Below are 13,688 nucleotides of genomic sequence, written 5' to 3'. Positions count from 1 at the left end.
GTCTTGAAAACTCACCTTGATTTAGAGCTCATCAAATCAATGTGTCTCATTTTTGTCATTAAATCTAGATATCAGCTGATGGCTATGAAGTAGAAAATCTCATCTCTGAAGACCTCACAAAGAGAAGTCATGGTTTTAGGACAGAGTATTTCATTAAGCCACCGGTCTATGTGACAGTTTCCTTTCCCTTCAATGTGGAAATCTGTAGGATTAACATAGATCTCTCAGCTGGGGGAGGCCAGAATGTCACTGGCCTGGAAATGTACACATCTGCCTTATCCAGCAGAGCGTCTTGGAATACCCCTGAGTGCCGGACCCCAGATGAGCCATCCATTCCGGACAAGGAAGCATTCACTTTGGTGGGCAAAGTCTTGTTGAAAAACCAGAGCCAAGTGGTATTTAGCCACAGGGGCTTCAAGGCCAGGCCCCCTTTTGGTCCAATGGAAGCCACACTCCCCTCCCCTGCTGTTGTGGCCCAAGAACTCTGGAATAAAGGGGCTCTTTCTCTTAGTCACGTGGCCCATCTCAAGATCTGTATCACCCATGTGACAGGTGGTGGTGTCCCTTGTATCAAGCGGTTAGAGGTATGGGGTCAGCCAGCCAAAACCTGCTCTCAGGAAGTGATAGACAGTGTCCTGCTGGTTGCCTCAGAGAGTCTCCCTCAGGACTTGTCTTTACAGGCTCCAGCGTTGCCCATGGAGAGTGACTGTGATTCTGGGGGCCAGTCTGAAGGCCAGCAGGCCCCCTCTAGCCTACAGGAGCTGGCTGAGGTAATTCGGGATATACCTGAAGAGTTCTTAGATCCCATCACCCTGGAGATCATGCCTTTCCCCATGCTACTGCCCTCAGGCAAGGTCATTGACCAGAGCACGCTGGAGAAGTGTAACCGCAGTGAAGCCACATGGGGCCGAGTGCCCAGTGACCCTTTCACAGGAGTAGCCTTTACTCCACACTCCCAGCCCTTGCCTCACCCTTCCTTGAAGGCACGGATCGACCATTTCCTGCTCCAGCACTCCATCCCTGGCTGCCAGCTGCTCGGGAGAGCACAGACTGCATTGGCAGTGGCCCCTTCTTCCATTGCTCTGCCCTCTCGGAAAAGGAAGATGGAGCAGGCCGAACATGGCCCAGACAGTAGCCTTGGCTTAAATGCTTCCTGTTTTTCTACCACAAGCCTTCTGGTCTCACCCTCTACCTCAGAGCACACTGCTAAGAAAATGAAAGCTGCCAGTGAGCTCATGGATTGTTCAACAGGTAACCCCTGTCCCGTGTCCAAGCCCCATGTTGTCTTTCCTCCTGGGTGACCCTTGGCCCTGGCACTTTGTTTCGTGCTCTGCTAGCTTAAATTATACCAAAACTTACTAGCTTAAAGAATCACACGTTTATTATAGCTTCTCCCTCAGGGATCCAGGCATCGCTTAGCTGAATTGTCTGCTTTAGGGTCTCTCAAGGCTGCTATCAAAGTGTTGGCAGGGCTGCAGCTATCTCAAAGGAAGGATTAAGTTCCTTGCTGAACTGTTGTGCTACGGGCTTCACTTCCTTTTTGTCTGGTGGCTGGATTCTGCCCTCAATTCTGTGCCACAAGGGCTTCTCAAGGGCAGCAAACAAGCATGTGCAAATAAGTGGAAGTCAGTCTTGTAGAACCTAATCACAGAGTGACATCACTTTTATTGTATTCTGTAGGAAGCAAGTCACTGAATCCACTTCACACTCAAAGGATATGAGTAGCAGGAGGTGGGGTTCATTGGGGCCTTCAGGCACTTTCACACACCAATGATTCCTATTTTATTCATTGTTTTTACCCAAGATTGAATTTTGTCTGATGCATTTTTTTTTGTCTGATGCCTTTTCAATATCATAGAGATGATATTATGATTTTTCATCATTAAATCTTTTTTTTAATCATTAAATCTTTTAATGCAGTAAAGTGATTGATTTTGTGCCACATTCTTAAACTCACATCCTTGTACATGCTCAGTCAAGTCCGACTCTGCAGCCCAATGGACTGTAGCCCACCAGGCTCCCCTCACCATGGAATTTTCCAGGCAAGAATACTGGAGTAGGTTGTGATTTCCTACTCCAAAGGATCTTCCTGACCCAGGGGTCAAACCCACATCTCCTGTGTCTCCTGCATTGGCCTGTGAATTCCTTTCCACTGCGTCACCTAGCTAGAATCAAGATTGCCAGGAGAAATCTTCAACTTCAGATAGGCAGATGATATCACTCTAATGGCAGAAAGTAAAGAACTAAAGAGCCTCTTGATGAGGGTAAAAGAAGAGAGTGAAAAGCTGACTTAAAACTCAACATTCAAAAAACTAATTTCATGGCATCTGGTTCCATCATTTCATGGCATATTTGCATATCTATTAAGGGGGAAAAAGTGGAAATAGTGGCAAATTTTATCTTCTTGGGCTCCAGAATCACTGTGGACAGTGACTGCAGTTACAAAATTAAAAGATATTGCTCCTTGGAAGAAAAGCTGTGACAGACCTTGACAGCATATTAAAAAGCAGAGGCATCACTTTGCCAACAAAGATCCATATAGTCACAGCTATAGTTTTTTCAGTAGTCATGTATGAATGTGAGAGTTGTACCATAAAGAAAGCTGAGTGTCGAGGAATTGATGCTTTCAAATTGTGATGCTGGAGAAGACTTTTTTGAATCCCTTGGACAGCAAGGAGATCAAACCAGTCAATCCTAAAGGAAATCAACCCTGAATATTCACTGGAAGAACTGAGGCTGAAGCTGAAGTTCCAATCCTTTGGCCTGATGCAAAGAGCCAGCTCCTTGGAAAAGATCCTGATGCTGGGAAAGATTGAGGGCAGGAGAAGAAGAGGGCAACAGAGGATGAGACGGTTGGATGGTATCACTGACTCAATGGACATAAGTTTGAACAAATTCTGGAAGATAGTGAAGGACAGGGAAGCCTGGCATGCTGCAGTCCATGGGGTCGCAAAGAGTTGGACATGACTTAGTGACTGAACAACAACGATAATGCAGTAAAGTATTACTAGTAGGCTTCTTAATATTGAACTATTATTATATTCCTGTAAGAAATTTCATTTGTTCATGCTTCTCTTAGTGTACTGCTTGGTTCTGTTTGCTAGTGTTTTTATTTAGGATTTTTGCATTCATTAATGAGATTGAACTGCAGTTGGGTGTGTGTGTTCACAAGTGCATACCATTTTTGGTCACGTTTTGGTTTTGATGATTTATTCCATAAGAATTAGGAAATTCTTGTTTTCTAAACTCTGGAACAACTTAATAGTTTTAGAATCATTTACACTTTGCATGTTGATAAAATTCCCCTGTGATTGTCAGTGCTTGGTGCTTTTGGAGAAAGCTCTGACAACTTTTTTTTTTCCTTATGAAAACTAGTCTGTTTAGATTTTACCATTCTTTAAAGTTCCTCTCTTAGTCTAAAAGGCTTATACAGATAGTAACTTAAAGATTACATCTGTGTTTTCTCTGACTTTGAGTGTAAATTTTAGTAAACAAGACCCCCAGAAACTCCTGGAAGCATCTGAAGTGCAATGGGGTAAGATGAAGAGAAAGGTGCTTAGACCTTGATGTTTGTGGAGGTCTCCATTGGTGTTAGCCTTAAGAGATCTGTTGGTGACACAGGAGCACGCTGACTAGTGCTCCTTCAAGGCCTCAGGCTGATATCATATATCCTACATGCTGTAGAACAAACATTCCACTCCCTACTTTGGGGTACTTTTAGGGTACCACTTTGGGGAATCCTGGCAAATCTCTGGGTTCTTTGGCTGGGCGTTTGCTTGTCCCAGTTACTTCCTTGGCAGGTAGGGACGCTTTCAGAAAGTAGGGTGCAGTTCTGCAGGTGAGCCACTAGGTGGCCCAGGCCTGCCCAGTAATTTGTACAGGAGGAGGAAAGCTGGCCAAGAGCCCAGGAATCCTGAAAGCAATGTGAGATGGGTAAGAACTGCCAGGAACCCCAGGGCTTTACCTCCTGGTATCCTGTTATCACAGTCTATTAGTGGAAACTAGGGAGGACTTTATTTATGCTTGTGTCTATTTGAAGTTAAAAGTACCATTCTGTGGGACTTCCCTGGCAGTCTAGTGGTTAGGACTCCATACTTGCAGTGCAGGGCTCACATGTTCTATCCCTGGTCGAGGAACTGAGATTCCTCATGCTGTGTGACTTGGCCAAAGACAAATAAATAAATTAATAAAGTGAGAATGTTTGAAAAAGAAGAAGAAACACTATTTTGTGGTCTTCAGAGGACTTTGTGTTTTGGTTTTCTCTTTTGCCAGAACTCTCTCTTGATATTGTGGTCTGTGTACCTCTTAACAGGCCCAGTGTCCCATGAGCAAAAACTGTCACAAAGCTTGGAAATTGCCTTGACATCTACCCTTGGCTCCATGCCCTCCTTCACAGCTCGGCTGACCAGGGGACAGCTCCAGCACCTCAGCACAAGAGGGAACAATACTTCCTGGAGGCCCGGCACCAGCTCAGGTAAGAAGGGGCCCTGTGCATCTCCTCAGACCCTTGAACAGAATGTGGGGGCATACCTCTGGGACTCTGTGGACCTCCACACCCAGGCTCCCCTAGTTCCAACACCCAGGCCTTTCCTTTTCTAGAGGGAATTGAGGAGTTGCCTATGAAGTGTAACTCTTCACAGGAAAGGCTTTCTTTAGTTAATTCTTAGTAATTCAATGGTGTTGGGGCTTGATGATTTTGGTAAGATCTAATGTTAATTACTCTGTCCTGAGGACATTTGTTTGTTTCTCCCTTTTGCTTGTTTTTTTAAATGTAGTCTGTCTCCCATCTGACATCTGTGGTAACTTTATGTAAATGTGGAGAGTGATTTCTAGTTGAGTATGTCATCTTCATCCCTCCCTATTAACCAGCATCTTAGAACAGGGGTAGCTTACTGAGCCAAGTTTTGCCTAAAATGAACTTGGGACCACAGTGGACGATAGACTCAGTCAGGATACAAAGTGAGAGAACTTGGGGTGTTTTTTACAAGGTGAAATCTGGCAGGGCTAATGATAAGGTGGACACTTTCTTCCTCCTGCCTGTCTAAAGTGCATCTGTTCTCATTGCCTGGATCCCAGGCCAACTTACCTTTTCTGCCTCTTGTCCCCACCTCCCAGTTTCTCTGATTATGTTTCCATCCTGATCATTCCCAGAACCTGTCTCATCCAGGTGACCAGCAATTTCCATGACCGCAGATTTGATGGTCACTTACCTTCTTGGCAGCATTTATTGTGGCTAACCTCTCCTTCCTTCCTGAAACATCTTCTGTCTTGGCCTTCCAGATGTTATGCTCTTTTTCTCCAATTTTCAACAGTGTCTCTTCAGTTTCCATTGGTGATTATTTGTTCTCTTCCAGACTCTGGTCTTGGACCCTCTTTGCTATACTCTGTACCACTCAAGTGAGAGACCACTTGGCCAGTGACTGCCCATGTTCACATATAGCTCCTGCCTCTTCTTGGAACTCAGACCCTGACCTCCCTTACAGCTACTTGGCACCCCTATAGGGGAAACTCATGGATATCTTAAGTGAATTTCTAACTCAGAACTGCAGGCGCCTCCGAAGATTGTCCTCCAAAGCCCCCCATTATCCAGTCACTGGTAAAGAGCAAGCATCTTCTACCCCGTGGTCAAGCCCATAACATGGGAGGTCATCCTTGGTTTCCGTCAACATTCCTGACATTCTGTTCATCATCAAGTCCTTTTTACACTCCTCCAAAGTAGATCTCAGGGAGGTCCTCTCTGCTGCATCACTCTTGCTGCTGCCTTGGCCCTGGCTCCTGCACTGCTCCCCCAGATTCCCGTACAGCCTCTGCTGCTCCTCTGCAGTCACCCTTACCCTGCCCGTCCTCTTCACAGGAGCCTTCAGGATCTTCTGAGAATGTCAGCCAGATCATGATATTACGCTTGTTAGAATTCTTCCAAGATATCCTGTTGAACTTGGAATAAAGTAGAAATGGCGGCCTGTGAGGTCTTGCATGTTCTTCTGCCATACTCTCGAAGCCGCACTCTTTTGCATCACACCTGTCTTTTCTGTTTCTTTAATGGACCCGCCTCTCTCTGTCCTTGGTGTCTCTTTCACTCATGCATGGCTGGCTCCCTTTTATTCTTAGGGCTCTTCACCCAAGAGGCCATCCTTGCTCTCTCCAGGTGAGCGTGGATTGATGGAGAGAGAGCAGCAACCCTAGGCAAGGACCATGAGAGAAGGGAGAGCGGCAGGTATAGCTTGGGGAGGAGTGGCAGAACCTGCCCACTGTGGCCTTCATGCAGGAACCTTGTGGGAAGCATGAAGGGGAGAGCCTAAAGCACAAGAAGGGGGTTGACAGACAGGTTGGGAGGGGAGCAGCTGGGCTCCAGGGCTACAGTGATGCAGGGCCAGGTTCAGCAGGCAGGTCTGCCACAGACAGACCTCAGCCCTGCCCCTCTGGTGACCTCCGTCCCCCCTTAACCTGCTCATCCTGGGTATATCACACCATATTTTGCTTTTTCCTCTGCTTGTCACATCTCACCTTTCTTGCAGTTTATCAGGATTGTCACCATGAGCATGTGCCTTGCTCTGACCTTGGCAGCCTATCCAGGGGAAAGTCCATCTTGCTGGAGAGCCGTAGGCAGGGCCCAGTGCTGCCCAGCAGCCCTCGAAAGCCAGCTTTTCCTGAGCATTTCTTGGAGCACTGATGATCGAGAGGAGGCTCCCCAGATTCTCAGGCTCCCTAGAACCTTCTCCTCCCTGATCAGTCAGGGGTGACCTAGGGAGGGAGGAAGCCAGGCTGCTGCAGAGGTGCAGGGTAGAGAAGCTTCTTATTCTACTCCAGGCGCATGCCCTGCTTCCCAGATGGAGTCTGGACCGGGGACCACTTTCCCTAACCCTGGTCTATTTTCCCCCCTGATTCACCAGAGCAGTCTGGGAGCAGCCTGGGCCCTGAATGCACATCCTGCAAAAGAGTGTTCTCCCCCTACTTCAGAAGGGAGTCTGCGTACCAGCTTCCCTGTGGCCACCTCCTGTGCCGGCCCTGCCTGGGCGAGAAGCAGCGCTCCCCGGCCGTGACGTGCACAGCCTGCCAGCAGCCGTTCGCCAGCCAGGACGTTCTGCGGGTTCACTTCTGAGTGACCAGCCTCAACCTGAGGAGACCCATCGCTGTGGGGAGCTGAGGAGGAGTGAATGGGGGGCTCAGAGCTCCTGAGGTCTGGCTTGGTCCCAGGCACAGGGTTGGGGGGCTCTGCTTTCTCCAGGGCTTCCCCTTTGTCTCCTCCCACAGTGTAGCACGTGGGCCTGTGGAGTGAGGGGTGGGGAAGAGGCCCTCCGCACCCACTCACGTGGCAATAGGATAACAAAGCCATAGTTTGGGCTGGGAGGGATGGGGGAGATGTCCCTGCCCCCCAGTGCCTCCCTGCCAGCACCCCTGCCAGAGCCAGTCCCACACTCTGAGCCACACTCTCTGCACACACCTCTCATCCTCCAAGGCGGATGTGAGTGTGGCTCTGGCTCTCAGAGCTTCCACCGTCAGTGTCACCCACAAGTGGAACACGGCGAGGATCTGTGGAGTGAATGACTCAGCCCCTCTGACTGGCAAACCACTCTGAGCCTTAATAAAGCGATGGTTGACGTCTGCCGTGGACTTCCTCTCATCTGTGTTTTCATACTCCTGTCCCCCACTGCACCCACACAGAGTGGGACTGTCCCAGGGCAGCCGTGAGCAGTCACTGCAACCCTGTCGGACTGTAATGTGGGTCAGTGACCTGAAGGGACAGGTGCCTCTGATGCAGGAGGGTCTGTGGGGGGACATGCATGCTGATGGAGAGGGCTGAGCAGCCCCCTCGGTGGGTGACCCTGGCTTAGCTGCGCATTGCCAGAGCTGCACTGCCCTCTGAGAGGGGAGGTACCTTTTCTGTGTGGGGCCTATTTCAGAAAAGATACTTGTTTATAGACTGCATCTTTTTTTTTTTCCATTCAAAATTTTGTTTTATGGAAACTACATATTCCTACAACTTTACTGTATGGAGTAGGTCCCAGTCATGGAAGAATATCAGTGAGGAAATACAGTGTGCTATTCTCTCTTCCCTTCTGTGTATGTTGGGGAAGGAGGAGCTGAGAAGCGATGCTTCTTATTTTGTATTTGAGATTTCACCACGAGCACCTGTGGACAGGCGTGGGGGGTCTCTCAAGCCACTCAGGGTCTTGAACCACTTGACCTCCTCAACTCCCACAGGCCTGCTGCCTCCCCTTTGTTCTAGGGAGACCCCCAGGGGAGGAGGCCTGCATTCTCACTAGCTTCTGTGCTTTGCACACAGGGTGGGGAGAACTATAATTCTTAGACTAATGGGGAAGGAGGAAGCTTATTAAAAATTCCATTCTTGGACTCCGTAGAGAGTCTCTAAGACTCCAGAGAGATGGGGTTGGGGTTACAGAATGTATTTTAAGGTGTGTATGTCCACAAAGGTGGCTTTAGAGAGGTAATCCCACCCTCTCCTCTGCCTCCTGGTGACACTTCCCTTGACCCCTCACATGACTCTATGAGTCTCCAGGGTCTACATTGGTGGACTTGCCTCTTGGCTGATGAAGCACCTGTGTGTCCTTTGGCTTTAAATGTCTGAAACACTCCAGATTCTTCCCTTATCTTCCTGTGTGCTTGTGTTCTAGGAGAAGCTCCACCCTTTGTAGCAAAAGCACTGCCTTGGGAAACTAACAGCCTAGTTCCCCAAGAGCAAGTTCACTGCTGGAAGGCCTTCCCTCTGGGGTTTGTCTTGTCTCTCCCAACTTGAGAGCCTGAGGAGGCTCCAGCAGGGGTCAGCATAAAGCTCAGAATGCCCAGTTGAGGGCAGTGTTGCCTCCCCTCCTGCAGGGGTCCTGGTGATCTGCATTTTGAACACACTTCTGCTCCCCAGGGAGCTCTGGGGGGAAACTGGGCATGGGAGCCCCTGTGATGGACAGGTGGAGACACATCCATATCCTTGGAGATGCATCCATTTATATCTCACGGAGTCCCCCAGAATGAAGTGTTTTTTTCACCATCCTTGCCAGAAACACACCAAGTTTCTCTCCCCCAGAAAATGAGGATACCTTCTCTTGCTGCCAAACAGACTCAAAGGGTAGTTCGTTTCTCACCAGAGCCTGGGGCCAGGCACAAAGCAGGTAACCAACAAACTCAAGGAGCTGGACTCTACTGACTGAGACTCAGAACTTCAAAGCCTTGATGTGACCCCTCTGCCCTCTCGCCTGACCACAGGTCCTGTGGGGGCACAGTTCCCCTTTTCGGTATCATTTTCTCAACATGAAGTCCATTTGGAGGACATGCAACCTTGGGCCCTTTGAGGGTAGGAAACAGCCCCAGCGGCTGGTCTCCAAATCACCCTCAAAAGTGCAGTGTGAGATCTTGCCCCACATCCTGGCGTCCTCCTTGGGGCCCCCAGGTCCCAGTCCTTGGCTACTCTGCCCTCACTCATGCCCTCTCTGCCATCGTCCTCCAGCCCCAAACAGAAGGGAGGGCCTCACACTCCTGAAGTAGAAGTAGGAAAACCAAATCGCCGAGATGAGCTCTGTACCCAGGTTACCCCACCTCCAGGTGGCGTCTGGGTCCTGGGGCCAGGTGGGCTCCCCCAACCCCTCTTCAGTCCTGCTTCCTCCCATGAGTCTCCAGCCTGAGGCCACTAAGCTGCTGGGTGCTTTTCCATTTCCCAGGAAACAATGCTGCCTGGGTTGCTGTAAGTAGGTCTGCAGACAAAGAGACCTGCCCCTGGAGGAAGCTGCCTGCCAGGCTGCCAGGCTCCTGCTCACCTCCCACCTGCAGTATTGTGCTGCTGGGCAGGCTGCTGGTGTGCTGGCCCCCTTCTCCAGCCCTCTCTCCAGCCTCCACCAGCCTGCCCGGCCTCTCAGTCCACCTACACAGGCAGGCTCTTTCCTTCCAACTCTAGGGTGGAAGGGGAGTGACTGGGTTGGGAATTGGCCAAAGAAGCACTGGCCAGTAGAGTGGCTATTTAAATTAATTAAAAATAAATTTAAAAAGTCATACCAGCCATATTTGAAGTACTTAATAGTCACATGTGCTAGTGGCACCCTGTTGGACAGCGCAGAAAACAACATTCCACCATCAAAGAAAGTTCTATTGTACATTGCTGGGCCGGAGTAGGAACTTGGTGAGAATGGCCCTTGGTGTTCCCTTACCCCTTAGGAATCAGCCTCCTGGGCAATAAGGAACACGAGGTGTAGAGCTTTTAATGGAGAGCAGGACAGTGGGGTGGGGAATCAGGTATGCCTGAACCTTCCCTACCACCCCACCCCCAGATCTGGCAGAGGCCATAACCCCGGGCTCCTCTGGGCGGTAATGTGCGCCCTCCTTTACAAAGAGATGCTGTGGCCCCGAGCTGTGACAAGGTCTCCAGAGTGGCACGGGGGAGGTGAGGGGGAAGGAGGATGAGAGGGTGAGAAGCCGTGTGGCGGTTGGCATAGTTTTTCCATTAAGGTTTGCATCAGTAAGAAGATAAGGCTACACATAGCCATATTACTGAAAGATAACCACTGAAACAAGGCTCTCCTGGCTCTTTCCCTTCCACTATTTTTCTATAAGGAAAAAGACACACATGTATATGCTGTGTGGCTCTGTTGTCTGTTTTCTCCCTTAACCTTATTTAATGGACACTTGCCCTTGTCATACACACTATTCTTTTTTTTTTTGGCTGCATTGAGCCTTTGTTGCTGTGTGTCAGTTTTATCTATCTGTGGTTCATGGGCTTCTCATTGCAGTGGTTTCTCCTGTTGCAGAGCACAGGCTCTAAGCACATCAGCTTCAGGTAGTTTCAGCACGCAGGCTCAGTAGTTGCAGTTCTAGGGCCCTAGAGCTCGGTCTCTGTAGCTGTGGCACACATGCCCCATGGCACGTGGAATCTTCCTGGACCAGGGATCGAACCCATGTCCCCTGCACTGGCAGGCGGATTCCTATCCACTGCCCCACCAGGGAAGTCCCACACTATTCTTATTATAAAGATTATTTTGAAGAACAGGCCAGAATAACAAAAAAAAAAAAAAAAAACACTTTAAAATGAACAGTTTGAGTTGGGGGTTGGGAAAACTAAAGAATATACAGACAAACCAATGAAACATTTAATAAAAATCCAGAAACAGGCTCAACTGCATATGGAAATTGAGGGGGGTGGGTATCTTTCAGTGAGTGGTGCCAGAGTCACTGGAAGAAGGAAATCATCTAAGAACTAGAAGAAAATGGAAAATGAGGAAATTCCTGTAAACCTGAAAATGAGAACGACTCCTGATTTCAGAATCCACATATAAAGGGAAAGACTGATGAATTTAACTACATAAAAAATTAAAACAACAACATATATAGAAAAAGAAGTCCACTATTAGCAAAGTAAGAACATAAATTACAAGCTAAACCAATATAGCTTCTAAATACAAGAAAGACACACCAAGAAATGCAAATGACATTTTAAGCATGTCAAAAAGTGCTCAACCTTGCTCATAATATGATGAGACTTTTAGAAAAGCCTGAAATACCATTTCTTGTTTAGCAGATTGACACAAATCTCAAAATTTGACCACAATCTGCTATTGAGGCTGTGGGAATGCAAGCAGTATTCAAGGGAAAGCAAGAAGTTGTGGGAATGGAGGGAAATATCTAACAAAGCTACAAACACATGATCCCTCTGACCTGCTATCCCACCTATAGGATTCCAGCCCAAAGATTCCTTGGCAAAAAATGAAGAAAACAATTCCAGCCCCAACCACAGGCAGCCTGAGCAGCCAGGACTGATGCCTATGAGCTTAGAGCCACATTCCCCCTGTGGGAGGGGACAGCGGTTCCAGAAGGTAGGCCCAGGAACAAGTGGTTTATACACACAGGATTCTGCATGTGTTCTCTAAGAGGTTATAGAGACTGTGAAACCCACCCAGGTATGCAAACAAACAAACAAAGGACCTTTGCATTCAAAGTCTTTTAGAAAGTTTCTATTATTGAGCACGCCTGTTCTGGCATCATGCTGAGTGCTTCATATGTATTATCTCATTTAATCCTCACAACTCTCAGTAGAAGGAGGAAGCTGAGGCCTAGTTCCATGAAGACCTCATCTCATTGATTCTAAGGTCACCAACTTAACCCCGGTGATGTTCTGTAGGTAGTAGAGGCTGGGAAAGAGCAGACTCAGGTCCCCTCTACAGAGGTGGCCTGGATATTGTCACCACAGAGCCTCTAAGGATCCCTCCATTGAATGGGAACCTCATGCAAGGCACAGGGGCACTGCCAGCACTGATCTGGTGGGAGACCATCCAACTCCACAACCTAGAGAAGCCTATCCACTTTGGCCCAAGTTCATCATGAGGCCCAGAACTAAAGGCATAAAAAAGTGTGGAATAACAACTCATGACCAAGCTACAGCACAGCTTTTGAAAATTCAAAAATATTACACCTCTAGGCCCCCAAATAAGAGAATTCTCCCGTCCCCATAAAGTCTCAGTCTCAGCAGCTTGAAATTCATGTAAATGGATACATCTCCTGGTTGAAATGTTAATGGAAAAGTACAGATACTGAAAGAGGAGGGGGTGGGAAGGAGCAAGGAGACAGATGGGAAAGAGGCTCAGGAATGATCTCTAGCTCGCTGTGCCAAGCACAGTGGGTGCTAGGATCCTGAGATGTGGCTGCCATGGTACAGACAGCCACTCCAGTTGTGAGATGTATGTGGCTGAGCGAGATCCAGTTTAAAAGAGAAACTGGGTGATTGGGAAACAGTAATCAATGTGGTAACCTATGTGGTCCTGGTGGGGTGGGCAGGCATAAGGGATGGACAGACTGGGGGACAGTCCTAGGGAAATATCAGTAAGCAGAGGTGGGAGTAGGGACACCCTCTGCCTGATACCCTCTAAACTGGTAAGAAGAACTGGGTTTGAAAAGAGAGAGGCTAGAGAATTAGCATGTGGGAAGCAGAATCACAGGCTAGCCTCCCCTTCCCATGATTCCTCCTAGTCTCCCCTCGGGCCCAGGCCCAGACATCAGCCGTGACTCAGCTGATGAAATGCAACCCCACAGCTCATTAATTAGGAAGTCTGTAATTAGCCTGTCTCAGAGACCAGGATCCCCCAGAGAGAGCCCCTCTCACCTGCCTTCCTCTCCCTCCCACCTCAAGGATGAGATCAGGCTTGAGGGGATCTGGCCCCTGGGAACGAGGAGGGGGAGAGGAAGCTTGAACACGGGGGGGGGAAATGAGATGCCGGGGCACGCACTTCTGCGCCAGGCAGCCTCGGCAGATTGACCTGTAATGAGACAACGGAAATGATGGTGTCTCAGCTCCTGAAAGTTTCCTCAACTCAAGAAACCCCTGGGCAGGTTTGGGTGGCCTGGCTGGATCTGTTCAAGCTTGGTCTGTTTGAGGCCTGAAAGCCATGGCCCACGAGGCTAAGTCTGGAGCAAAATTAGAGATTCAGTTGCCAAAATGCCGTTTCACATGATGTGTGATGTCAGTCAGCAACTCTTCTTCAAATCCCCCTGTTACCCTCCCATCTCCCTCCCGCAGAAATTTGTGCTCCTGCTTCCGTATCTCTTTTCAGTGCTTCCTGGAAAGGTCTATTCCAGACCGTAGTCTCCAGACTTGCCTCCTGACTTCACACCACTGGGATGATTTCAAATGATGGGTTGCCAATTATTCAGCATGCGTCCACCCAAAGGAGCTCTTTGTTCCTTCTCTTGACCCT

At 48.7% G+C, this 13,688-nt stretch overlaps 1 protein-coding gene across 4 annotated transcripts in view; it reads left to right on the top strand.

Annotated features, from left to right (window-relative positions):
- Nucleotides 1-7,603, top strand: part of UBOX5 (U-box domain containing 5) — a 45,285-nt gene extending 37,682 nt beyond the window's left edge. For all 4 annotated transcript variants that reach the window (XM_020882873.2, XM_020882870.2, XM_070472352.1 and 1 more), the window contains exons 3-5: nucleotides 69-1,251; nucleotides 4,313-4,474; nucleotides 6,891-7,603. In XM_020882873.2, the coding sequence (XP_020738532.2) occupies nucleotides 69-1,251; nucleotides 4,313-4,474; nucleotides 6,891-7,099 (1,554 nt within the window). In that variant the 3' untranslated portion in view covers nucleotides 7,100-7,603. The remainder of the gene's footprint in view (nucleotides 1-68; nucleotides 1,252-4,312; nucleotides 4,475-6,890) is intronic.
- The last annotated feature ends 6,085 nt before the right edge of the window (nucleotides 7,604-13,688 follow it).

Source organism: Odocoileus virginianus, chromosome 9 (genome assembly GCF_023699985.2).
Source record: "Odocoileus virginianus isolate 20LAN1187 ecotype Illinois chromosome 9, Ovbor_1.2, whole genome shotgun sequence".
In the NCBI taxonomy this organism is placed as follows: domain Eukaryota; kingdom Metazoa; phylum Chordata; class Mammalia; order Artiodactyla; family Cervidae; genus Odocoileus; species Odocoileus virginianus.
Note: the sequence above shows the minus strand (reverse complement) of the source record. Positions and strands in the feature narration are given on the sequence as shown.